The 27,755-nt window shown below is 44.3% G+C and overlaps 1 protein-coding gene across 2 annotated transcripts in view; it reads right to left on the bottom strand.

Annotated features, from left to right (window-relative positions):
• Window positions 1-27,755, bottom strand: part of WAC (WW domain containing adaptor with coiled-coil) — an 86,753-nt gene that overhangs the window by 48,260 nt on the left and 10,738 nt on the right. For both annotated transcript variants that reach the window (XM_073677589.1, XM_073677590.1), the window contains exons 4-6: window positions 8,313-8,407; window positions 5,202-5,317; window positions 1,252-1,346 (exon numbers count right to left, since the gene is read on the bottom strand). In XM_073677589.1, coding sequence (XP_073533690.1) covers window positions 1,252-1,346; window positions 5,202-5,317; window positions 8,313-8,407 — 306 coding nt within the window. The remainder of the gene's footprint in view (window positions 1-1,251; window positions 1,347-5,201; window positions 5,318-8,312; window positions 8,408-27,755) is intronic.

Genomic DNA, 27,755 nt, shown 5'->3' with positions numbered 1-27,755 from the left:
AACTCAATGAGCACTGGAGATCAGCACTAGTCAGAAACCATTCATTAGCTGCCATCCCACTGTGCGGGGAACCGCAACACAATGCTTGAACAAAAAGCAGCCGTATGGTTGCATTCCACTTTGTGATGTATGGATGGATGGAAAACCTTTACTATAATCCCATCATTACCGGGATCGAGGGGGTTCAAGCAGTAGTGATGTTTTCACTTTTAGTGGGAAAACTCGATCAAAGAAAAACTTTGCGCTGAGATCAATTTTAAATAACCAATTAAAACACATAAAAACATAATCCAATACTTTTCATTAAGTGCCATTAAGCTAACGGCAGTATACGTTTTTTTGAAAATTAAGCTAAAAATATTTTTTTTACAAATAATTAAAAATCAAAAAAAAGACAACAGCATTTGAGACCCAGGCTTAAAACTGCACAGCAAAAATGACCCTGCACCAGCTACATTAAGTATATCCACAAGGAGCAAACAACAGACCCCCTGCATGGTTTTGTCAGGCGTCCCTAACATTTACAGATATAGACGAGTTACTCTTGGATTAGCTTCCATTAGCCATAAGTGACATATTTCTACAGATACACAATAGTCTACAGTGTGTGAAAAGGGTATATAATTAAGTTAAAAAAAAAAAAAAAAAAACACCTGCCGACTTGACGGCAGGGCAGCCAAAAGGAATTTTTAATTTAAGAAACTGATGTTTGTGCAATTTATAAATGTATATTCTTTACAATAACCCCCAGAAATTAATATGCTGCTCTCAGTATATGCATATTTCTTTACAGGAAATCAAAAAGAAAAGAAAGAGAAAACTGTCAAGTGTGCAAAAATGAAAACCTTAACGGGGGTTGTCCACTTTAAAATAAATATAAAAAAAATAATAATCAAAACGCTCTCCCACATTCATCCCTCACCGGTCTGGTTCCAAAGCTTCTCAGGTCTGAAATTGGTCTCAATTTCTTGGATCCTCTCGACCCATGAAGTGACTTGCTCAGCCAATAATTGGCTGTAGCAGTCTACCACTACCGCCAGTGATTGACTGCAGCAGTCACATCTTCTTTTGTCCTGACATTACAGCTGCAGCAAAGAGTAATGTCTGGTGGAAGACCTAGCAGAATCGGAATAGGAGCCACAAGGGATCACTGAGGAGGCTTTCTTAACTCCTGGGTATTCAGTAAAAATGTTTACCCATTGGACAACCCCTCTAAGCAAAAACAACCTGCTTTACTGTGAATAAACTCACCTGTAGCTGTAGCTTGCATCGCTTCTCTTCTATAGTCTCGGTCTTTGGGGAAACTATTAATTGCCACTTTGGTTGAATCCTTTTGGCGTTGTTCTCTAAACAAAGAAAGGACAGTTGCATTGTCAGAAAATACAAGAGCTAAATCAATTCTGAATTAAACGATTATAAAAAATAAAAAAAAAAGGACACCTGGATTTCAGGGATGTATCACTTACTGAGCTGCTTGCCCTAGGTTCAATAAAATCAGTGTTTCATCAACAGGAGATTATCACTATAGGACTAGGTGTCTCCTGCCTCCTAGTCAACTGCTCTGTTTAACCCCGCCCCCACCACTGATTGGCAGCTGTGTACACAGAAAGCTGCCAATCAGTTGTGTGGGCGGGGTTATACAGGGCACTGTTAGATGTGCAGTAGAGAACACAGTGACAAAATGACAGCATCCAGATCAGCAAGTGACATCACTGAAAACAGGGTCTCTGCTCCTACATCAGGCTGCTCTCATATTATACAGCAAAAACCAGGTGACAGATCAGCATATTCTCTCTCTTTTTAACACTGGTCAGTGTGCACACTGCAGAATTTCACTACCTGTTCCCTGCAGCTCACTTTACTGTCTGTTTGCACAGCAAAGCTTGAAACAGAGTTAACACCTTATCATTAGAAGGTAGGAAGTGTGCTGACAGAAAACACACTCTACAACAGAGGCCTAGATAAAACTGGATAAGGCTGTGTGCCCATGATGTGTTTTTTTAAGCGTTTTCGCAGCGGCAAAAACGCTTAAATGCATGATAGAAGGCCTGCCATGTTCCCCAATGATAATCCGCATGTGCTGTGCACATGCTGCGGAAATTTCCGCTGCGGATTATCATGGCGGTAAAAAACGCAGCACTAACAATTATTTTGCGGAAGCGCGGTGTTTTCGCCGCCATTGACTTGCATTAGACCGCATGGATTATGCATCACTGCATCTGTACATGCGCATTCCATGCGTTCTAATGTGCGGATGGTACCCGGGTCTGTAGGACAGGAGAGACTCCTCCGTACCCGGGTACCATAGAAAACTGTAAAAAAAGAATAAAAAATAAATATATACTTATCTTCTGGCGGCCCGCGCGGCGCTCCTCCTTGCTTGGCAGCAGTTCGCGATGGAATGAAGGACCTGCACTGACGTCGGAGTCATGTGACGGGTCACGCGACGCTGACGTCGGCAGGTCCTTCACTCTACCGCTGCCGGCAGCCGAGACGGAGGAAATCAAGACTGCGGGGGCCATCGGAGGGTAAGTATACATTTATTTTTTGACATTATCTCGGGTCACAGTATATAAATCCATGCAGTTTGCATGGATTTATATAGTGTGACCTAGTTGTCACAAGCACTTTCCAAGTGATGCTAATCGCTTGGAAAGCGCTTGTCAACCCGCATGCGGAAATGCAAGTGAAGAAAGCTTCACATCCGCATGTCCCTGGCAGGAAAACGCATGTACAATCCGCATGCGTTTTTTCTGCCAGGGAGATGCAGAAACGCTCAGGAAAAAATCCGGAGCATTTCTGCATCGTGGGCACATAGCCTAACAGAAATAAACAGGCTGTATTCGCTTCCTGGACTCTGGATGGAGGATCGGTCTGTATTTCATCTCTTCCTAAACATCGTTAATAGATGAAAAGCATACATAGATTAACACATTTCATTTTGCAACAGCCATAAAGCATAGACACGCCCTCCTGTTCTGTACATACAGGCGTGTGAATGAGTTGAGGCTCTGATCAAATTCAATGGAGTTCATCGTATGTGAAGTTACATGATCAATAAGGGCAGGATAAGGGAGGAGACCCTAATGAATTATTCATCAGCAGCCCTTTTATTAATATACAGTGTGTCCTTAAAGTCTGAACACACAGGAATTCTCATTAACTATAATTTTTTTTCCTACACAGATTAACTACGGCTAGAAAGAAAAAGAAAGAAAGAATTGAACTTGTACTTCTCAGTGGATGTGAAGGATGGTCATATCGAAAGATAGCAGATGAATTTAATGCACATCATCCAAGGAGGCTTTTCCACGGGGGTGAAGGTGGTTTCATACTGATCGCAAAGCAATCCACATTTTGCCGATTATGCAAAACAGCAAGTAGCGCAAAAAATTATGGTGTGGTTAGTGGAAGCTCATGTGTTGGGACAATTCTTCTTCGATGGACATGTAACTGGTGAGGCTCATCTCGCCAGGCTGAGATATCAGTTAAAGAGGTTGTCCACTACTTTTACATTGATGACCTATCCTTAGGATAAGTCATCAAGGTCTGATTGGTGGGGTCCGACACCCGGCACCTCCGCCGATCAGCTGTCATTGGTGTCAGGTACTACATATCGGTCTCCTTTTGATTTGAATAGGAAGCAGATGTGCGGTACCAAGGCTCAGCCACTTCCAGGAGACAGAGCAGCTCAGCAAGTGATTACTTCTGGCCGACACCGATAACAGCTGATAGGCGGGACAGATCATCAATGTACAAGTAGTGGACAACCTCTTTAATGCTGAATGACAAGGTCTCCAACTGGATTGGAAGACGTGGTCATGTTGAGTGGTATCCTCATTCACCTGACCTTAGCCTCCTTGACTTTTTTTCTGGGGGTAAGCTAAAGGAGAAGGTGTACTCAATGAAAAACACAGATGTAAGACACTCGATTGAACGCATAAAGAATGAATGGGCTAAAACTGACGGCAATGTGGATTTATTACATCGAGTTCACGCAAATTTTGCTAAGCGCATCAACCTTTGATGGAAATCATATTGAAGTTATTTACTAATCCAATGGAATAAAAAGTTAATTAATTTAATTTCTTGAAAGTATGTATTTTTGCTTATATGTCCAAACTTTAGAGACACCCCCCTACATAGAATAAATTCAGGTCAGATAAAACGTAACGTGGCTGAAAGAAAACAAGTCACCCAGCACCAGATATTCATATGATTTTATAATGATTGCCTTATACTCAACAGCAAGACACAGCATTTCTCCAAGAAAAATGTGGCACGTATAAAAAAAAAAAGTGTCAGATTTTATTTTTTTTATCATATGAACCATGGAGTGACTAGTGGGGAAAAAAAAGGGGCCTAGGAAAAGATGGCTTAAAGGGAACTCATCAGGCGAATCATGCTGCCTGCACTGCGGGCAGCATGATTGCAGCCAGGTATATATTTCTCGGCTATGCTGCGTTTCAGAGGAAATATACTTTGAAGTTCCGGTCAGGGTCAGTAGCCTAAGAGACTAGTTTAGCGCCGTCCACTGCCGGCTTTTCCCAGCGCTGCTGCAGTTGACTGACGGGTCTCTCCCTTGCATGTACATAGGGAGCATTTCAGACAAATATATATACCTGGCTGCAGATACAGGCCAGAGCCTATGGTTGGATTTGAAACATAAGTCACAGTGATCACTATGATTGGCCATGATGGTGATCACAAGACTAGAAATAAATACTACTGTGTACATTATTACTAGGCATAGAGATGGTGCCAATTACCCAGTAACAGAAAACGCATGGAAGCTATGAATAAGGATCTTAGATTTATGTGGCTACTGCACAAGGTAAGTAAAGAAGTAATCTAGACATCCAAGGATTATATTACATACATATATGTATGTAGAGTGTGCATCTAATCAGGACATTTCTGTAAGGGGGCTATCACGCAGCAATCAGACACCTGTTCAGTGGCTCCATTGACGCAAGCCCCCTCAAAACGGGATCCGGACGTATGCACCGACAGGCCACAGACTATAATGGTGCCGACAGAGTGAACGTGCGCTCTGACGTGCATCATTTTTGGGCGTGTAAGCCTACTGGAGGCTGACACCCAGACGCAGTCTACAACAAGTGCTTCAACATAGTGTGAAAGCCCCCTGACTAAAGACTATTATAAAACAACATGTACAGAGTGGGATGTTGCACGCTTACCTCTCAAGCCACTCTTTCGGCTTCTCCCACTGAGATACTTCTGTCCGGCAATTGTAATAGTACTTTTTACCAGAAGAGCTGATATGTTCAGACCAGTCATCTGTAGGATCATATGTCTACAAAGCAGAAAGAGACTTTAAGGATTCAGTGACACTACACAACACCAGACTGTTCGGTGCAAGAAGTACAAACCATTAAGGGGAAAAAAAAAAAAACACAAAATATGCATTAAATGTCTGACAGCAGGTCCAGCGCCAGAATCAGGTAAACCGGAGTATCACGGAGCTATGGGGGGCAAAATCTGGCCCCGTTTACACTTGGGACATCCACCCTACATGTCCGGCAGATGTCAGCACTGTGCGCATATAGCAGGTAACTGACGTTTCCAGCAAGCATTCGAGTCCAACATCTGAACAGAGCCAGCTCCAATCGCAGCAGTTTAACCTCCAAGATGCAGCTGGTAATCATGACAGCAGAATTTAAAGGGATTGTCCAATGAAGAAAAAAACCTTTTCAGGCACGCATGTGCTTAAAATAGACTGACTTCCAATTGGAGCAGATATCTCTTTCACAGCTGAGGTGACTGAGCAGCAAGTGCGTAGGAAATATCTGATAACGCACTCTTCTTGTCACCTGACCGCTGCAGCTAATCATATCTGCCATGTCCGTATAATTGTAAAGGCTAGCCTGTGGCTGGGCTCCATAGGAGACTGGTAATTTTACAATATAGAGCAAAATTACTGCATTGAAATGTACTGTGCTAACAATCAAGTGAATGCAGGTTCAAGTCCTATGAGACAAACAAAAAAAAAATGGAAACATAAAAAATAAATAAAGTTCAAATCACCTAATTTTCCCAGAATGTAAAAAAAAAAAAAGAAAAAAAAAAAATGTATTCCATATGGGAAATGCAAAAATAAAAAAAGTCATACACTTCAAAATGGTAACGATAAAAACTACAGCACATGTTGCAAAAAAAACAACTATCAACACAAAAAAAGCCTAATGTGATTGCTGCCCAGAGGTCCACATAAACCTTGTGTGTCAGACGTTTCATCACTAGGACACACGCTGTAGAAGTGACTGGGGTTAGACATAGCAGGGCAGGGAGCCCCTCATTCTCCACATAAGCACCACTCCTAGTGTTACATCTTTCAGACATTTATAGAAGATCTTGTGAAGATGTCAAACGCATAAAGGGGTTGTCCACTACTTTATATTCCCCCCACCCCATGTATCCCTCCGGGACCCCTAAGACTTCTTGTAAATACTTTCTGTTGCTGATAATGCCTGTGAGCGGCGCTATCGCTGGCCGCTCACAGGCATCACGTGACCCCCGGCTGCAGCCGGCTCTGACATCCGCTGATGTCACGACAAGTGCTGGCAGCAGCCGGGGGTCACGATCTTCCTGGTTTCCACGGTGTATGGCAGGCTGTGGGCAGGGTTACCCCCCAGCGTCACACCCGGCATCCACCGCGTGCTCTGCCTCACCGATAGCGCCGCTCACAGGCAGTATCAGCAACAGAAGTAATTACAATAAGTCTTAGGGGCCCCAAGGAGGGATACATGAAGGGGGGGGGGGGAATAAAGTAGTGGACAACTTCTTTAATGTAGGAATATCCCTTAACCCTTCCACCAACTTGGGTTATTCTCTTTGTTCATTTCCGTTTTTTTGCTTCTCTTCTTCCCAGAGCCATAACTTTTTATATTTTTTGGTCAATATTGAGGGCTTGTTTTTTTTTGCGGTTGTACTTTTGAAAAACACCATTGGTTTTACTATATCATGTACTGGAAAACGGGAAAAAAATTCAAAGTGAGGTGAACTTGCAAAAAAAGTACAGTTCCACAATTGCTTTGTGGGTTTTTTTTAACTATGTTCAGTAAATGCTAAAACTGACCTGCCATTATATTCTCAAGGTCATTACGAGTTTGTAGATACCAAACACGTATAGGTCCTTTTTTTTTATTTAAATGGTGAAAAAAAATCCAAAATATGCAAAAAGAAAAAGAAAATTGCCATTTTCCGAAATCCGCTGCGTCTTCATTTTTCAGGATCTGAGGCTGGGTGAGGGCTTATTCTGAACTCTGATACCAAATATGTGTGTATGGGGCAGCGTGGTGGCTCAGTGGTTAGCACTGCAGCCTTCCAGCTCTGGGGTCCTGGGTTCAACTTCAAAACCAACCAAGGACAACATCTGCAAGGAGTTTGTATGTTCTCCCCGTGTTTGCGTGGGTCTCCTCCGGTTTACTCCCACACTCCAAAGACATACTGATAGGGAATTTAGATTGTGAGCCCAAATGGGGACAGTGGATATAATGTCTGTAGAGTGCTGTGGAATTAATGGTGCTAATATAAATGAGCAAAATAAAAAAATATATATATTTTTTTTTATTTTATTTTGAAATGGGCAAAATGGTCGGGGGGGTGGATTTGAACTTTTATATTTTTAAAAGCTTATCACATGCTTCAATAGCCTACATGGGAGACTTCAAGCTGCTATCATTCGATCACCTATGCTACACACAGCGGGGTATCAGCCCTGCTGTGTGTAGCTAAAGTGCTCACTTGCTATGAGCGCCGACTGCTGGGCGGCGCTCATAGCATTCCGGCAAGGACAACCACGGGGATCTCCTGCAAACAAGGGGTTGTGATGCCAACCTATCGGCAACCCGCGGTCATGTGACACGGGCGCCGGTGGGCGTGACTACTGAAGCATGTCCGACACGGCAATGTTAAATGCCGCTGTCGGAGTTTGACAGCAGCATTTTTAAATTAACAGCCGCAGGTGGACAGCGATTCCACCAGTAGTGTTAGGGGCACATGACAGCTGATCAGATCAGCTGTTACGTCCCCGGAAAGGTGCGGGCTCATCATCGGAGCCCGCACCAAAGAGGGGAATGCGACCTTGGACATACTCATACTTTCAAGGTCGTTAAGGGGTTAAAAGAAGTTAATTGAAAAAAACATCTGTGCAATATCGCAACACGAATGACTTAAATTTTGCACATTTTTTGTTGTACAAAGAGATGCAATCAGGCAAAACTGCAATTCTACATCCAAAATAACAGAAAAAAAAAAGTATTAGCCAAAAAGTCTGCTTTGTAACTTACAGAATCACTTGTCTTGCTTGGAGTAGAAGAATGTGAATTTGAGCTATGAAGAGCACTGTGGTTATGTGAATTTTCTTGTGGAGAAAAACTGGTCCCTAGAAACAAAGCAAAGCTCATTAGTGCCAATATCATAGTTGTTTATTCCTACAGAAAGTCTGGAACGAAATGCAAAATAGTGTACAATGAAACCCCCAAGACGACTGCCCTAGTCTACAGCATAAATGGTCTTCTGGATGGTAGGTCTTCACAAGGGAGTCCACCTATACACATGCACACTTAAAAGCTGCCAGAGAAAAGCGAGCCTAGATTAGGGTGGTGGACAGGGGAGATGTAACTGCATTTCCAGTAAAGAATATGGTATTGCAGAAGAAACGCCAGATGGTATCAGGTAGCCATTAGACAACAAGAGAACCATGTATCCATTTCAGGTAACACACAATTTCATACAAACACACTACGTTATATGCCGACTAACCACAACCTACACAGTTTTAAAGAGGGATATCTAGGTTTAACTTTAAGGCTATGTTCACACATTGTGTTTTTTCAGCGTTTTTTTTTTTTTTTTTTTCTGCAGCAAAACCTGATCTCTTGGCAGGAAAGAAGCTGCATCAAAAACACAGGTTTTGCTGCGTTTTTCAGGATGACAAAGTTCAGCTTCGCTTCCACCACAGAAGCATAAACACAGGTCACCAATGCAAGACATGTGAAACCATATTAACCAGAAATACAAATGTAACAGTGGGAGGAGGTGAATTGTTCAGGAATGGTTTACCTAAGACACTGGCAGTGCATTGAGTTTTTATGACACTATTTACTTTCACACTATGGCCTGCCATTCAGTTGCACAGGCATTGTTCAATTTCACACCTCCCTAGACCACAGATATTGTTCAATCTCACACCTAGCTAAGCCAATGTTTACACTGTAAATATCACTTAATTAAAGGCATTGTCCACTACTTTCACATTGATGCCCTATCCTGATCAGCCGGGGTCCTGCACACGGCACACCCACCAATCAGCTGTTATCGGTGCTGCCGGCAAGAAGTCCTTACCTGCGGTGCTTGGCCGTCAAGTTGTAGTGACCGGCGCTTGTTATTGCACATCAGCCTCCTATTCTTTCAATTCAATGGGAGGCGGATGTGCAGCACCCCTCGGCGGCCACTGCAGATGGACGGCCAAGCACCGTGTCGCCGCTGGCACCGATAACAGCTGATTAGTGAGGGTGCCACTTGCGGGGCCCCGGCCAATCATACATTGATGCCCTATCCTATGGATAGGGCATCAATGTGAAAGTAGTGGACAACTCCTTTAAACTGTCCTAATGCAAACAACCATCTCAGTGACCAAGACAAGATGGTAAAATCACAAAAATAAATGTGTTTCACATACTGTTGTACTTGCATTTTTTCACTAAAAACGCAGCAAAACCTGATAGCTATGTTCACACTAGGCGTTTTTTCACTACCCATTACTTCTAATGGGGATAAAATGGGGGGAAAAATGCTTTAAAAAAGCTGAAAAGTGACATGCTCTATTTTGCAAAAAAACATGCAAGGCACAAAATCCTGATTAAAAAAAAACAAGATGTGTGAATGAGATTTCTGGAATCTCAGACTTTGCTGGTACTGTAAAAAGCAGCTGCAAATTTGCATAAAAAAACGCATCAAAAACCAAGATGTGTGAACAAAGCCATAGGACTACAAAAAGTAGAAAATAAGAAACTCATGCTCACCCTTTGCAGGTCCATTGCTGCTGCCCCAGTCTTTGTTTACAGGCTACAAATGTGAGATCAGTAGTAAGCCTCACAGTTTGTGCTACACATTCCTCCTGCCTACAAGAAGCAAAGGCTCACAGCTCTATTAGGCTGTGTGCCCACGTAGCGTTTTTCAAGCGTTTATGCTGCGGAATTTCCGCAGCGGAAACGCTTGTGAAACGCTAGGTAATCCGCACCCCATGGTCCCCAAGGGGATTCCGCATGTTCTATGCACATGCAGCGTTTATGCTGCGTACAAAAATCCGCAGCATGTCATTTAATTTTGCGGAAGCGCAGCGGAACTCCCGCCATTGACTTGCATTGAGACGCATAGAAACCGCGACTGTACATTTCTACAAGCGGCTTCTATGCGTCTCTATGTGCGGATGGTACCCAGTTCTGGAGGAGAGGAGACTCTCATCCAGACCTGGGTACCATTGTACCTGTAAAAAAAGAATAAAATAACAAATAAAGTTTATATTCACCTGTCCGGCGGCTTGTCTCTGAATGCCGGCATCGCTTGAGGACCTGCGGTGACGTCACAGTCATGTGACCGCAGGCCCTTCACCGCTCTGTCTCGCGAGATGCCGGCATCCAGGAACCAGACAGGAAGCAGCGCTGCAGCCACGCCGGGACATCGGGGGTGAGTATAGCTTTATTTGTTTTAATTTTTACGGTTCACACTATAAATCCATGCTGTTTGCATGGATTTATATAGTGTGACCTAGTTGTCAAGCACTTTCCAAGTGATGCTATCGCCTGGAAAGCGCTTGTCAATCTGCATGCAGAAACGCATGTGAATCCGCATGTGGATCCGCATGTATTCTGCAGGAAAAACGCATGCACAATCTGCATGCGTTTTTTTCTGCCAGGGAGATGCAGAAATGCTGCAGAAATTTTCTGCTTAATTTCTGCATCGTGGGCACATAGCCTTAGCTGCAGAGTCTACCCGAGGTAATGCAGCACCGAGTCCTAACTGAGCCTCCAGCCCACTGATGGCAGCTTTTTCTCTATGCACGGTAATAGGGAGAAAGACGTCAGAGGGCTAAGTTAGCACGCAGCTTATAGATACCCAGCACTACTTACATATATGCAGATCCAGGACTTGCCTATATCAACCTTGCTAAAAGCAAACATTTACAATAAAAGAAAAAAAAAAAACATTATTGCACTGGGCAATAAGTTGCCCAAAAGATTTCTCGGACAGACATGGTTTTATTTGTCATTGCTTAGATATTTTAGAATGCCGCCGCCCCCCCCCCCCCCAAAAAAAAAAAACATTAGCCATGAGCGTTATCCCTGACAATTTAAGAGTTAAAAAATAAATAAATAAATAAAAAAAAAGCATTGTACACAAAAATGAAAAATACAGCTAAATATTCGCAGTTACCGGTTTTCCTTCAAAGAGCCATAGTTTTATATTTTTTCTGTCAACATAGCTGTATAACGGTTTGAATTTTTATGGACAAGTTTTAGCTTTGAATGACACCCCTCACTTCACTATATAATGTAATTAAAAATGGGGGAGAAAAAATCCTTTAATTGTGTAGGGTCTTATTTTGAGCCAGACAAGCTTTAGTTTTTATTGGTACCATTTTGGGGAAGATCAGACTTTTTGATCTCTGTATTTAATGTTCTTTTTTTTTTTACTTTCTTAATGTACAGGATAAATATATTTCACATATATCTATCACATATGTAAACTGAATATTGCCAAGGGGTTAGAGCACATTTGCCAAATCTGTCCCACAGGGTGAGTATACAACGGACCTCCCGCCCGACATCCTGGATGCTGATACAGTTTACTCCAATGATGGAAGAGGGAGGGTCAGCTGACATTCCTTCTCCCTCTGCATCTGATGTCTCAGCGCATGGGGAGCGGAGACATCATTACAACGCACAAGCTATGCCGAGCAGTAAAGAGCTTCAGATAGCAGAGACGGGAGCAGCATGGAAACGAGGAGAGGAGAGCATTTTTTATATTTATTTTTTTATGTGTGGCGCCATTATACTGTACGGAGCGCTCTGTATGCAGCACTATGTGGGGCCCATTAGACTGTAGGGAGCACTATGTGGGGCCCATTAGACTGTAGGGAGCACTATGTGGGGCCCATTAGACTGTAGGGAGCACTATGTGGGGCCCATTAGACTGTAGGGAGCACTATGTGGGGCCCATTAGACTGTAGGGAGCACTATGTGGGGCCCATTAGACTGTAGGGAGCACTATGTGGGGCCCATTAGACTGTAGGGAGCACTATGTGGGGCCCATTAGACTGTAGGGAGCACTATGTGGGGCCCATTAGACTGTAGGGAGCACTATGTGGGGCCCATTAGACTGTAGGGAGCACTATGTGGGGCCCATTAGACTGTAGGGAGCACTATGTGGGGCCCATTAGACTGTAGGGAGCACTATGTGGGGCCCATTAGACTGTAGGGAGCACTATGTGGGGCCCATTAGACTGTAGGGAGCACTATGTGGGGCCCATTAGACTGTAGGGAGCACTATGTGGGGCCCATTAGACTGTAGGGAGCACTATGTGGGGCCCATTAGACTGTAGGGAGCACTATGTGGGGCCCATTAGACTGTAGGGAGCACTATGTGGGGCCCATTAGACTGTAGGGAGCACTATGTGGGGCCCATTAGACTGTAGGGAGCACTATGTGGGGCCCATTAGACTGTAGGGAGCACTATGTGGGGCCCATTAGACTGTAGGGAGCACTATGTGGGGCCCATTAGACTGTAGGGAGCACTATGTGGGGCCCATTAGACTGTAGGGAGCACTATGTGGGGCCCATTAGACTGTAGGGAGCACTATGTGGGGCCCATTAGACTGTAGGGAGCACTATGTGGGGCCCATTAGACTGTAGGGAGCACTATGTGGGGCCCATTAGACTGTAGGGAGCACTATGTGGGGCCATTAGACTGTATGGAAGGACTATGTGGGGCCATTAGACTGTATGGAAGGACTATGTGGGGCCATTAGACTGTATGGAAGGACTATGTGGGGCCATTAGACTGTATGGAAGGACTGTGTGGGGCCATTAGACTGTATGGAAGGACTGTGTGGGGCCATTAGACTGTATGGAAGGACTATGTGGGGCCATTAGACTGTATGGAAGGACTATGTGGGGCCATTAGACTGTATGGAAGGACTATGTGGGGCCATTAGACTGTATGGAAGGACTATGTGGGGCCATTAGACTGTATGGAAGGACTATGTGGGGCCATTAGACTGTATGGAAGGACTATGTGGGGCCATTAGACTGTATGGGAGGACTATGTGGGGCCCATTCTGTATGGGAGGACTATGTGGGACCATTAGACTGTATGGGAGGGGGGCGTGGCCTAGCTCTTGATGTGAGAGGTCGGGTGGCAGTGCCTCTCCACCACCATTAGCTTCAATTATCCTGCACAGAGCCCGAACCAGCCAAATCCCTTCTCAGGAACTGCTGTCTGAGGGTCCCGGGAGTCAGAGGCGAGCTTCTGCCAGACTCAGAGAGTCCAACATGGGCCGCAAAAGGCAGAAGGATGCCGGGGCCTGCAGCAGTGCCTCAGCCCAAGATGGCACCGAGACAGAGGAAGAGGCGGGAAGGAGGAACACAGCCTATGCACGGAGGCTGGAGGCTTCAGCACGGCTGCACAGGTATGCGAGGGGCATGAAGGCAGATGAAGAAGGAAGTGAAGGCAGTGAGAAGCATGGAGATGAGGAGGAAGATGGTGAGGAGATGCCTGTGCCTGTGCTACATAATGAACAGCAGGAGGAGGGGGATGGTGACACTGTGCTGGCAGCTGAAAGTTCAGATGAGGCAGAGCCGACTCTGCGAGATGTATTCCAGGCTGTCTTATACTGCAAGACTGCTTTAACTGCTCTGACAAAGCAGGTGAATGGTCTGAAAGCCGACATGGGAGGCATTGAGGCTTCTATGCAGAAAGTTACAGCCAGATTGACTGAGGTGGAGGGCAGAGTTGGTGTAACAGAAGATCATTTAACCTCAGTGCAAAAGACGCAGCAACAGCACACTCAGAGGATCACGGTAGTGGCTAACAAAAACGATGACCTGGAAAACCGGTCACGCAGGAACAATTTGCGTATTGTGGGCATCCCTGAAAGAGCTGAGGGTGCTTACCCCACGACCTTTGTTGAAACCTGGCTCCTGGGAAAGTTTGGGTCTAATATCCTGTCGAGGGTGTTTGCTGTGGAGCGTGCCCATCGAGTGCCCATGAGACCCCCAGTGCCTGGAGAGGGCCCTCGTACGATGTTAGCCAGAATCCTGAACTGCAGAGACCGGGACACTATCTTACGTAAGGCCAGAAAATTGACAGATCTTACCCTGGAGGGCAAACGCATTGAAATATACCCGGATTACTCGGCTGAGGTGCAAAAGCTGCGGCTACGGTATGGTGAAGTGAAGAAACAGCTCCGCTCTTTGAATGTGAAATACTCTACAATTTATCCTGCCAAATTAAGAGTGGAAGCCTTTGGAAAGGTCAATTTTTTCCCGTCACCGGTAGAGGCCGCCTCGTGGTTGGAGCGGAACCGGAGCAAATTGAGAGAAGCTGAGGACTCGGCACGGTGAATGCACGACCCTGCTATCCTGACCACTGGACAGGGTTGTGGCTCTGCATTGCTCTGCGAAACCGCAGAGGAGGGGGAGAAACCCCCGCTGGGATCTACGTTTTATAGTTTTATAGTTAATTTGTTTGATTAATGGTTCGGGACTATGCATACTATTGATTATGTGGTGGAGAGACAGCCAATGCTGGAGGAGGACACGGCGCATGTTGATATGCGGTATACTACGATGTTGCTCAGGTTCTTTGAGCTCCCACTCTCACGTTGGGAAGAGAGTGACAAGAGAAGGGTGGGGGGAGGGGGGAGGGGGAGGGAGTTGGATGGGTTGGATTTGCGGGAAAATGGGGTTGCTTATGCTGTTTGACCTGGTATGCTTGGGAACAAAATGGAAAGATGTTACTTGATGATGGTGGATTGTTTTTTCTAATGCACAATGAGTAACCGTACGGTTCGGATTTTAAGTTGGAATGTACGTGGTATATCTGACAGGATTAAGAGGGCAGCAGTTCTGAATCACATCAGATCTTGTGATCCTATGATTGCGTGCTTACAGGAGACCCATCTCACTAGAGATACTAGGCACTGGCTATCGAGAGGGTGGATGTTAAAGACATATCATTCCACTTATTCCTTGTACTCCAGGGGGGTGTCAGTCCTAATACACAAAAACGCACATTATGAAGAGCTGGCAGTGCAAGTAGACCGTGAAGGGCAGTATGTATGGATTGCGTGCAGATTGTATGGACACAAAATGATTTTAGTGGCTTTATATATCCCTCCACCTTATTCAAAAAAGGAACTTCAAGCAGTAATGGACTTGACGGCCAGATGGGGGGAGGCTCCGATGTTGATTATGGGAGATGTTAACAACACCATGAATGATTACTGGGATAAAGTACGTCCGGCAGGTATGGAAGCTGGACGGGACGGAATGACTGCATTTGGCACCTACGTGGGGGAGCTGGGGCTGGTGGATCTGTGGAGAGTACGAAATGAGGGTAAGAGGACCTTCTCGTGTCATTCGGCTACACACGGAACACTGTCAAGGATAGACCTGGCTTTTGGGGATACTGCTATGGATGGGATGGTTGGGGAGGTGGAATACCTACAGAGGACTCTATCGGATCATAGTCCTATGGTTGTCACGCTTCTAGTGGGATCTGCTCAGGGTCAGAGGGGAGGTTGGCGTCTTCACCCGACGTGGCTTAAAGTGGTGGATATGGGTGGCATAACCAAAGAACTAGAGCACTTCTTCCAAGTGAATGAAGGGAGTGCTGAGGCCACAGTGGTGTGGGAGGCTATGAAGGCATTTACGAGGGGACTCTTTATAAGTGAGATCTCACGGTGTAAGACCAAAACTAAATTGGCAGATCAACAAATAAAGGATGACTTGACAAGGGCAGAGGCAGACATGATTTTGGCGCCAACGAGTGTAGCTCACAATAGACTAAAATTGGCACAGGAGGCAGTTAATAAACTGCACATGATGCAAGCTGAGAGGAAAAGGGCATTTCAGCAAGCCCAATTCTTTGAGGAAGGAGAGAGAGTGGGTCACTTGTTGGCGGTGATATCTGCGGCACAGAGGGAGTCTTCCAGGGTGTACAGGTTGAGAGACCAAACGGGGACGACTCTGACAGACACAAAGGACATATTGGAGGTCTTCAAGGAATATTACATGGCACTGTACAATTCAAGAGTACGGGACACGGAGGGGGCCGTAGAGGAATTTTTGGAAGGCATCTCACTGTCTAAATTGTCTGAGGAAGATAGGATGAGGTTGGATGAACCTGTGAGTGTGGAGGAGGTGGAATGTGCAATTCTGTCTATGCCCAATAACAAGTCACCGGGTGCTGATGGTCTACCTGGGGAGGTGTACAGGGAGCTGGTGGAACTGCTAGCTCCAAAATTGAAATCTGTGTTTGATGAGGCTTTGGTGAAGGGGGCGTTACCGAGATCAATGGAGGAAGCGGTGATAGTGGTTCTGCCAAAGGAGGGGAAAGACCCCATGGATGCGGAGTCGTATAGGCCCATATCGTTGTTGACAACGGATGTCAAAATACTCGCTAAGATCCTGGCCACCCGGCTCACCGGGGTTGCGCATACTGTTATTCACGAGGACCAGTCGGGCTTTATGCCCAACCGCTCCACGGCTGTTAACTTGAGATTATTTCTTAATATGCAGCTGCCTGCTGATAATGGTGGCGGGAGAATAGTGATGTCATTGGATGCTAGAAAAGCATTTGATAGCGTGGAATGGAAATATTTATGGAAAATCATGGAAATAATGGGATTTGGCCCCGCATTCATGGCCTGGGTGAAGTTATTGTACTCATCCCCAAGGGCGGTAGTTAAGGTGAATGGTGAACGGTCCGGGATGTTTGACTTACATAGGGGCACAAGGCAGGGGTGCCCGCTGTCCCCGCTATTGTTTGCGGTGGCAGTGGAGCCCCTGGCGGCCAAAATAAGAGCTGAGAGAGGAGTGGTCGGATTTAAATTTGGGAGGCTGGAAGAAAAAATATCACTGTATGCCGATGACATCCTGTTATTTCTGGAAAATGCAGGAGAGACATTGGGGTGCACGATGGATGTAATTAAACACTTTGGGAGCATTTCGGGACTGGAGATAAACTGGCACAAGTCTTATGTCATGGCTGTAGATAGACCAATAAAAGCGGAGGAGATAGATGAGAGGGGGAAGCAGCTCCAGCTGGTTTCACAATTTAAATACCTTGGGATATGGGTGGCGCTTCCATTGACACGATTCACGGATCTGAATTTAGTTCCTCTGCTAGAGAAATTTAAAAAGAAAATAGGCGCATGGTGCCAATTGGCTTTGACGGTGACGGGTAGAACTAACCTGATTAAGATGGTCCTTATGCCACAACTAATGTACGTTTTGCACAACTCACTGATATGGCTACCAAAAAAACGGTTTCAGGGTATTGATTCTATCTTCAGATCCTTGATATGGGGCAAGAGGCAGGCAAGGATTAAATTGGGAACGCTGCAAAATGGGAAGGAGGAGGGAGGATTGGCCGCACCCAATCCCTGGGTCTATTTCTTGGCAGTACAGGGCCAGCATGTCAGGGGATGGAGAGAACCTGATTGTGGAGGGGCAGCTTGCCGGGTGCTGGTACATGTGTCGGGGAGACGCCCACTGGTCCAGGCGTTAGAGGATGGTACCTTTAAGAAATTGGGAGCAATATATCCTACCTTAGGCTTGACTCAGAAGGTATGGGACACTATTAAAAAGATCAGGGGGGTGGACGGGCTGACTAAGCACTCACCGGTGTTGGGCAATGAACATCTGCCGGAACTTAATAAGCTGTGTCAAATGGGCAATTGGAAGGCGCAAGGAGTGAGATATGTGTGCCAGCTGCAGAGTGGAACGGACCTGAAGACCTTTGAGAAATTGAGAGAAGAATTTGATTTGCCTTTGGTATGGGGATTTCAATACTATAGGCTTCGACATGCTTGGAGGGCACAGTGTGGATTGGGAGCCATGACGGTTCAGGGTGACATTGTACTAGACTCTGTATGTATGAAGGGAGGGACGAGGGGAGTCATATCGAGCTTATATCATGACCTACTGCACTCCTATCTGGGGGGAAATCACTTCATTGCAAAGAGTAAATGGGAAAGGGAGGTGGGTACCCTCACAACAGAACAATGGGAGGCAATTCTAGAATATGTCCCGAAGATCTCTCTAAGCGAGCAAGCACGGATCTCCCAATTATACATAATACATAGGACATACAAAACACCGCTGCGCCTGTACAAGGCGGGCTTGAGGGGAGATTCCAGTTGCCCTAGATGTGGCACGGACCAGGCCGGACTGCTACACATGCTATGGTCATGCCCACGGCTAGTGGCTTATTGGTTGGTCGTTGTTAACAAAATTGAGAGGGCTTATACATGTACAATTGACAGAAACCCGATGCTGTGTGTTTTGGGGGAGGTGGATGGAATACCTGTCTCAGAACATTACAAAGTGGCGATAGCGCGATTGCTATATGTGGCACGCAAACTAATAGCACGAAAATGGACAGATTCGGAACCCCCCACTAGGAGGGAATTTATTGCTCAGACACGTACGGTAATGCATTTAGAGGAAAGCATTTACAGGCGGAGGCATGGAGAGAGAACTTTTGGGAAAATATGGTCCGCATGGATGGCGGTAATATGATTGTCAATGTTCCCAGGTATGCCCGGCATAAGGAGTATTGGCGGGAGGGGGGAGGGGGGAGAGGGTTTTGACTGTATTACTACACGTTATGTGAATTGTTATATGTATATTGATAACTGTTTGCTGTAAATTTTTGAAACCTAAATAAAAATAATTGGTTTAAAAAAAAAAAAAAAAGACTGTATGGGAGGACTATGTGGGACCATTAGACTGTATGGGAGGACTATGTGGGACCATTAGACTGTATGGGAGGACTATGTGGGACCATTAGACTGTATGGGAGGACTATGTGGGGCCCATTATTCTGTATGGGAGGACTATGTGGGGCCCATTATTCTGTATGGAAGACTATGTGGGGCCATTAGACTGTATGGAGGACTATGTGGAGCCCATTATTCTGTAAGGAATGATAAGGAAAAACTTCAATTGTAGACATATTTTAAAAAAATACCAAGGATAGCCCGCAACTTCGTTCAAGTTTTTCATTTTGGACCTCCGTGTATTTAACATCCCTGGACTAGAAGCAATGTCAGAAAATATTGCAGAGTAGCAGATACGTTGAACAAGTTTCCAGTCGACTTAATTGAAAAATTCAACAGAAAGTGACAAACAAATGACCACCATAACATACGATGGGCAAATGTGCTCCTTTCTGACATCAACTTTCTATGCTTCTAAGAAAAATTAAATCTTAGATGTTTTTATCATTTACAAAATGTCAACTCAACATGATGGAAGGGGAAGGGGGGGGGGGGGTGAGAAAAACACAGTTTAGTTGCTCTCCTACCACTTTACTGAAATTTTTGTCAGCTAGAGTGATGCCTCCAGAACGGAAACTAATTGGACCCCATTATAGTAAAGAGGACCCTTCTGGTACTTGTTGCAGTATGGTTCGTCTGTTCTTATAATGGAACGAGCAAAGAGAGCGTTAATGTGAACCCAATCTTATCTAGCAGATTTTGATGGATTTGCAAAAAGGTTACAAATCCATCAGAGCACAGTCTCCTAACAGCTCTCTCTGCTTCCCCCTCCCTCACTCCTCAGTATTAGGCTATGTTCACACATGTTTTTTTCAGCGTTTTTTTATGCAAATTTTCAGCTGCGTTTTGCAGTACCAGCAAAGTCTGAGATTCCAGAATTCTTAGTTCACAAATGTTTTTTTTTTTTTTTTTGCTCAGGATTTTGTGCCTTTCATGTTTTTTTGGAAAATAGAGCAGGTCACTTCTTTCACCCATAGGAAGTAATGGGTGGTGAAAAAAAAGATGAATAAACGCACCACAAATGCAGGTAACTTTTTTGTGCATTAATCAGAATGAGTTTTTTTTTCACTGAACTTTATGTACATGCATAACAGACAAAAGGACAGTGTAAAAAAAAAAAAAAAAAAAAACACGCAACAAAAACGCACACATACAAAAATCAAAAAAACTGCAACAAAAATCCTAAACATCCTCCTGGCAAGAGATCAGGTTTTGCTGCAGAAAATGAACGCAAAAAAAACATGATGTGTGAACATATCTCTAAGGCTAACAAAAGGGAGGAAGAGGGAGCTGTACACAGATCTATAAAGAGGGGTGAAAGTATGTACAGTCTCAGGAATGGCAGAGATAACAGGCTATAAAGGAAAATGAATAAGAAATAAGAGCAGTACAACAATGAGAGCACTGTGCTGATATAGGAAAGCAAGTAAAGACAGCAGCACGTTAAGATATACAAAGACCTCACATCCAGCCTTTATTACGGGAAGAAACACACACACACACGACAATCTGACGCTTAGATCAGGCAGCAAACTACAGTACTATTGTGAGCCCTCGTGGGCAGGGTCCTCGCTCCTCCTGTACCAGTCGCTGTCACATTGTGTTCAAGGTTATTGTAATTGTTCTTGTATATATACCCCTTTTTCACATGTAAAGCGCCATGGAATAAATGGTGTTATAATAATAATATCATATGAATGAAGACTGAAGCTTAGTAATCACCTTTAGGCACTAACATACCACATCTTTCCGACTACAAGACACATTTTGTAACCAGAAAAACTCTTGTTAAAAAGTGTGCGTGTCTTAGGCTATGTGCCCACAATGCAAAAATGCTCCGGATTTTTCCTGAGCGTTTCTGCATCTCCCTGGCAGAAAAAAACGTATGCGGATTGTACATGCGTATTTCCTGCCAGGACAAGCGCTAGTGAAGCGTTCTTCAAATGTGATTTCGCATGTGGGTTGTCAAGCGCTTTCCAAGCTATTTTAGCATCACTTGGAAAGTGCTTGATAACTTGGTCACACTATAAATCTATGCCGGTTGCATGGATTTATATATAGTGTGACCGTAAAAGAATGGTAAAAAATAAACCTTATACTCACCTTCTGATGGCCCCCGGACTCCTCCGGTACGTCCGGTGTGTTGGGCGGCTCGCGGTGGTCTAAAAGGACCTTCCATGACGTCACTTAGTGTGTGACCTGTCACCTGACTAAATGACGTCATGGAAGGTCCTTTTAGACCAGGGGTCTCAAACACGCGGCCCGCGGGCCGCATGCGGCCCCTGAGGCTGCTTTATGCGGCCCGCAGGCACCACAGAGTCAGACCCCTTGATGATCCCGACCTGTCCAGGAGGAGCCGCCGACAGCAGCGCTGAATTGCCACACAGAGACTGTTTCCCAGCACAGCATTTCCAATGACAGCCGCTGGCCAATCAGAGGCCAGCAGCGGATATCTGCGTGTCGGCGCAGCGAGTATGACGTCATTGCCATATGCAGATGTCAGCTGCTGGCCTCTGATTGGCCGGCGGCTGACATTGAAAATGCTGTGCTGGGAGACAGTCTCTGTGCGGCAATGCAGCGCTGCTGTCGGCGGCTCCTCCTGGACCAGGTCGGGATCGTCAAGGGGTCGGACTCTGTGGTGCCTGCGGGCCACATCTGCAGGAAGGCCGCCGAGGGAACGGAGGACAGGTGAGAATCATCTTTTTTTTTTTCTATTTTATGTGTGTGAAGAACAACACAGGGGGTACATAGCCACAAGAGGGGACCTGGATGGGGCACATAGCCACAAGAGGGGACCTGGATGGGGCACATAGCCTCAAGATGGGGACCTGGATGGGGCACATAGCCACAAGATGGGGACCTGGATGGGGCACATAGCCACAAGATGGGGACCTGGATGGGGCACAGAGCCACAAGATGGGGACCTGGATGGGGCACAGAGCCACAAGATGGGGACCTGGATGGGGCACAGAGCCACAAGATGGGGACCTGGATGGGGCACATAGCCACAGGATGGGGACCTGGATGGGGCACAGAGCCTCAAGATGTGGACCTGGATGGGGCACATTAGTACAAGATGGGCGCCAGGATGGGGAACGTTGCTACAGGATGGGGACCTGGATGGGGCACATAGCCACAGGATGGGGACCTGGATGGGGCACATTAGTACAAGATGGGGACTTGGATGGGGAACATTACTACAAGATGTTTTCCATTATTACTATAAGATGCTAATTGTAAGACAATATTACTGTATGTGGCCAATTGGGGGAAATAAAATTGTAAAAAAAATAAAAAATAAAATAAAGCATGAAAAAATATTGGGCACTAAAAATGCTGTTTTATATGTAAACTAAAGTAAACACAAAAAAGTGCACGTTTATTATCACCACATCCATAACGACCCAAGCCATAAAAAATAAACACGGCAAAAATGTTCAAAAGGTGTATACAAAAAAAATGGTATCACTAAAAATGTCACATTGAACAAAGAATGCGGCCCCCCAAATTCAAATTTTTTCCATGTGCGGCCCATATACCCAGCCAAGTTTGAGACCCCTGTTTTAGACCATCGCGAGCTGCCGGGAAGCCAGGACGCATCAGAAGGTAAGTATAATGTTTTTTTTTTTTTCGTTTTTTTTTTTTTTTTTTACAGGTACTATGGTACCCGGGTCTGAATGAGAGTCTCCTCTTCTCCAGACCCGGTTACCATCCGCACATTCAATCGCTTAATATCCAAATGTGCACATGTAGTGATGCGGATATTAAGCGTTGCAATGCATGTCAATAGCGGCGAAAACGCCGCGATTACGCAAAATAATTGGTAGTGCTGCTGATTTTATTGCAATGAAAATCCGCAGCGGAAATTTCCGCAGCATGTACACAACACATGTGGATTATCATTGGGTAACATGGCAGGCCTTCTACCAAGCGTTTAAGCGTTTCTGCGACGGAATTGCCGCTGCGGAAACGCTTAAAAAACGCATAGTGGGCACACAGCCTTCAAGTCCAGAGGTAGATTCCGGTGATGGAGGAGAACGCAGATACCGCATCCTCCCAGATAACAGAGCTGCTGTCTCTCCTCCTGATCTGCACTACTTTATGTCATTGGTGCAGAGCAGGAGAGGAAGCTTACCAGGACCTGTACGGAGGCTGCACACATGAAGGACTTCCTGCATCAGTAATTCCAGGACCTTTCAGGTCATGTGACTGATTAGGTGCTTGACCTTATCAAGTGGAAGGTCCTGCAGTGCAAATGCTCAACTCCTGCAACCTCTGTACAGGTCCCGATGACGAACAGCAGGATGTGGTAATGTATAGTGTGCATATATATGTGCATGTAGTAGAGCTGTGTGTGTATATACAGGTGCATCTCACTAAATTAGAATATCATCAAAAAGTTCATTTATTTCAGTTCATTAATACAAAAAGTGAAACTCATTATAGAGAGTAGTGTTGAGCGAGTATGTTCTGTTAACCCTTTCGCCGAGTATGCTCGGGCGAGCACAGAGTAGTTACAGCTGCTCGGTGTGATGTTTAAATCACTCCCATGTGCATGATTTGCGACGGTTTGACAGCTTTATTACATGTGAGGAATGATTGTTTCTTTGGCATTCCTCACATGTATTAAAGCTGTCAAACCGTCGCAAATCATGCACATGGGAGTGATTCAAACATAACACCGAGCAGCTTTAACTACTCGGTGTTCGCCCGAGCATACTCGGCGAAATACTCGCTCATCACTAATAGAGAGTCATTACAAACAGAGTGATCTATTTCAAGTGTTTATTTCTGTTAATGTTGATTATGGCTTACAGCCAATGAAAACACAAAAGTCATTATCTCAGTAAATTAGAATACTTTTTAACAGCTTGAAAAATGATTTTAAAATCCGAAATGTTGGCCTACTGAAATGTATGCTCAGTAAATGCCCTCAATACTTGGTCGGGGCTCCATCTGCATCAACTAATGCATCAATGTGGCGTGGCATGGAGGCGATCAGCCTGTGGCACTGCTGAGGTGTTATGGAAGCCCAGGTTGCTTTGATAGCAGCCTTCAGCTCATCTGCATTGTTGGGTTTAGGGTCGCTCATCTTCCTCTTGACAATACCCCATAGATCCTCTATGGGGTTAAGGTCAGGCGAGTTTGCTGGCCAATCAAGCACAGTGATACTGTTGTTTGTAAACCAGGTATTGGTACTTTTGGCAGTGTGGACAGGTGCCAAGTCCTGCTGGAGAGTGACATTTCCATCTCCAAAAAAGCTTGTCGACAGAGGGAAGCATGAAGTGCTCTAAAATTTCCTGGTAGACGGCTGCGCTGACTTTAGTCTTGATAAAACATAGTGGACCTACACCAGCAGATGACATGGCTCCCCAAACCATCACTGATAGTGGAAACTTCACACTAGACCTCAAGCAGCTTGGATTGTGGCCTCTCCACTCTTCCTCCAGACTCTGGGACCTTGTGGAGTGTGTCAATTACTGCCTTCTGGACATCTGTCAAGTCAGCAGTCTTCCCCATGATTGTGGAGCCTACTGAAACAGACTAAGGGACCTTTTTAAATACTAAGGAAGCCTTTGTAGGTGTTTTTTGTTAATTATTTTAATTTACTGAGATAATGACTTGTGTTTTCATTGGCTGAAAGCCATAATCATCAACATTAACAGAAATAAACACTTGAAATATATCACTCTGTTTGTAATGACTATATAATATATGAGTTTCACTTTTTGTATTGAAGAACTGAAATAAATTTACTTTTTGATGATATTCTAATTCAGTGAGATGCACCTGTATGTACATGTAGCAGAGCTGTGTGTGTGTATAACACTGCAGAGACACACTAACAATAGATTTATTAGCTCCCTATTGTACCTTAGTACATTAAAATTAGTGATAATGATCTCTCCACTTTACACCGCCAGGGAAGTTTGAATAGGAAAAAAAAAAAAAAAAGGAACATTTTTAAGGTTTCATTGCCCTCATACAGACAAAAAAAAAATGTCTAGGGGGTTTGTCATTCTGAAAGGCAAACATTTATTTTCTTTTTGTGTACTAAGTAGTATGAGGGCTTATTTTTGCAGGACATAGTGCATTTTTAACTGGTGCCTTTCTTGTGTACAAACAACTTTTTGACCAATTTTTATTTAACTTTTTTTGTGAAGCTAAATGAGCAGAATCCAGCAATTCTGGTATAGTTTCTATATATTTTCTCACAATATACACCATATGAGATAAATAACGGTACCATTTTATGGTACAGGTCAAAACTATTACATTGATATCCAAGTGTTTGTGGGTTTTTTTTTCTATACTTTAATGAATATATAGATATATTTTCTGACAGCCTGTTTCTGTTCTGACAGCCATAACTTTTCAGTTCCTCATTGGTAGAGCAATATGAGTGCTTGTTTATTGTGTAACAAGTTGTATTTTTTATTGGTCAAGTAGAACTTTTTATTCACTTTAGTTTTTTTTGTGATGCAGGATTAACAAATAATAATAAAAAAAAAATATATAAAAAAGGCCAGAAATCTCTTAATGGCATTCACTAAGAGATAAATTACAGCTTTATAATACATGTTAATGATGTGGCAAGACCAAATATGTGACCTTTTTAAGCAATGGGGTCTTTTTTCACCAAATTAACTTTGAAGAGTGGTATAATTTTATTTTTTTAAAGTAAAGCACAAACTTTTTTTTTCATGCATTAGACCCTCAAATGGACTTTAAACATGCGATCTTATGACTGCCTTATTAATACACAACGTTACCTTAGCAGTGCTGTGTAATACACTATACTGCCAGTACTTGACGAACAGGTAGCCTCAGGCCCCCAGCAGGGTATAATAGGCTGAGGTGTAGGTCAGGCCTCTGGCTGCCAGAGCACCCCTTCGGATCCCGTAATCGTGCTGCGGGGGTTCTATCAGAGGGAGGGAACGCTTTACCTCAAACTCCAAAATTGCTGCTAATCCCAGCAGTTACTGCAGGAACCCAGCTGTGAATAATTCGGGATCCTGCAGCTGATCGCACTGGTACAGATGCAATACTGTGTGATCAGCATGATGTACATATCCATCATGGAGCACAAAGTGACCTGTGCTCATGACAGATGTATACAAACAGTGTTAAGGGGTTAAGTCACATTTTTGTTTTTGGTATTTGTTGCACTCATTTGTGCCAAATGGTTCATGAATTTTGTGCAAAAGCAAAAATTCACTTGAGTTTTGCCTTTTTCAAGCAAAAGGTCACATACTGCACAATAATGTTGCAAACAACATCCCAATCTCTGCTGATCCCCCAGAGAACCATGAAATCCATGATCATCAAATGGAAAGAACATGGCACCACAACAAACTTTCCAAGAGAGGGCAGTCCACCAAAACTCTCAGCCCGGGCAAGGAGGGCATTAATCAGAGAGGCAGCACAGAGTACAAAGATAACCCTGAAGGAGCTGCAGAGTTCCCAAGCAGAGACTGGAGTATCTGTCCATACGTCCACAATAAGCCGTATACGCTATAGAGGTGGCCTTTATGGAAGAGTGGGCAGAAAAAAGCCTTTATTACACACAAATCGTAAGGCTCGTTTTGAGCTTTCCAAAAAACATGTGGGAGACTCACCAAATGTATGGAGAACGGTGATGTGGTCAGATGAAATCAAAATTGAATTTTTTGGCCACCACGGTAAACACTATGTCTGGCACCAAACCAACAAAGCTCATCACCCCAAAAACACCATGCCCACAGTGAAACATGGTGGTAACATCATGATGCGATGATTTTAGGCAGCATTGACAGGGAAAATGGTTCGAGACCAGGGGAAGATGGATGATGCAAAATATAGGGATATTCTGGAGCAAAACCATTTTCAGTATGTCAGTGATTTGAGACTGGGACGGAGGTTCACCTTCCAAAGACAATGACCCAAAGCATACTGCTAAAGCAACGCTCGAGTGGTTTAAGGGAAAACGTGTAAATATTTTGGGGTGGCCTAGTCAAAGCCCAGACCTTAATCCAATTGAGAATCTGTGGTCAGATTTTATATATATATATATATATATATATATATATATATATATATATATATATATATATATATATATATATATATATATATATATAGAAACAGAAAAAAAAGTGAACTGCTCACCTTTAGTAGATCTTGTACCAAGGCTTATCGACCAATTCTGGTCTAATGTGGGTAGCTGGTCCACTGGTATGCAGCTTCTATCTGGATTAAACGGATCTCCCAGCTGGAGTCCGTAAGAATAGGGTTCAGAGTATGTATCCAGCCAATTGAGCGCTCCCAGGGTCACAAGGAATGATTATCCAAAAAAAGGATTTAATTCTTCAGAAGATTTATTCAGGTTGGTAAATAGATAAAACTTATAAATAAAACAACGCGTTTCAGCTATTAAAATTAAAGATATATAGCCTTCCTCAGAGACCTTTTTTTGGATAATTATTCCTTGTGACCCTGGGAGCGCTCAATTGGCTGGATACATACTCTGAACCCTGTGGTCAGATTTGAAGATTGCTGTTTACCAGAGGAAACGATCTAACTTGAAGGAGCTGGAGCAAAAATCCCAGTGGCAAGAAGTGGAAAGCTCAGAGACTTATCCAATGCGACTTGCAGCTGTGATTGGCACAAAGGAAGGCTCAACAAA

This window comes from Phyllobates terribilis, unplaced genomic scaffold, assembly GCF_046119375.1.
Source record: "Phyllobates terribilis strain yellow unplaced genomic scaffold, ASM4611937v1 Scaffold_4__5_contigs__length_816908805, whole genome shotgun sequence".
Classification (NCBI taxonomy): domain Eukaryota; kingdom Metazoa; phylum Chordata; class Amphibia; order Anura; family Dendrobatidae; genus Phyllobates; species Phyllobates terribilis.
Note: the sequence above shows the minus strand (reverse complement) of the source record. Positions and strands in the feature narration are given on the sequence as shown.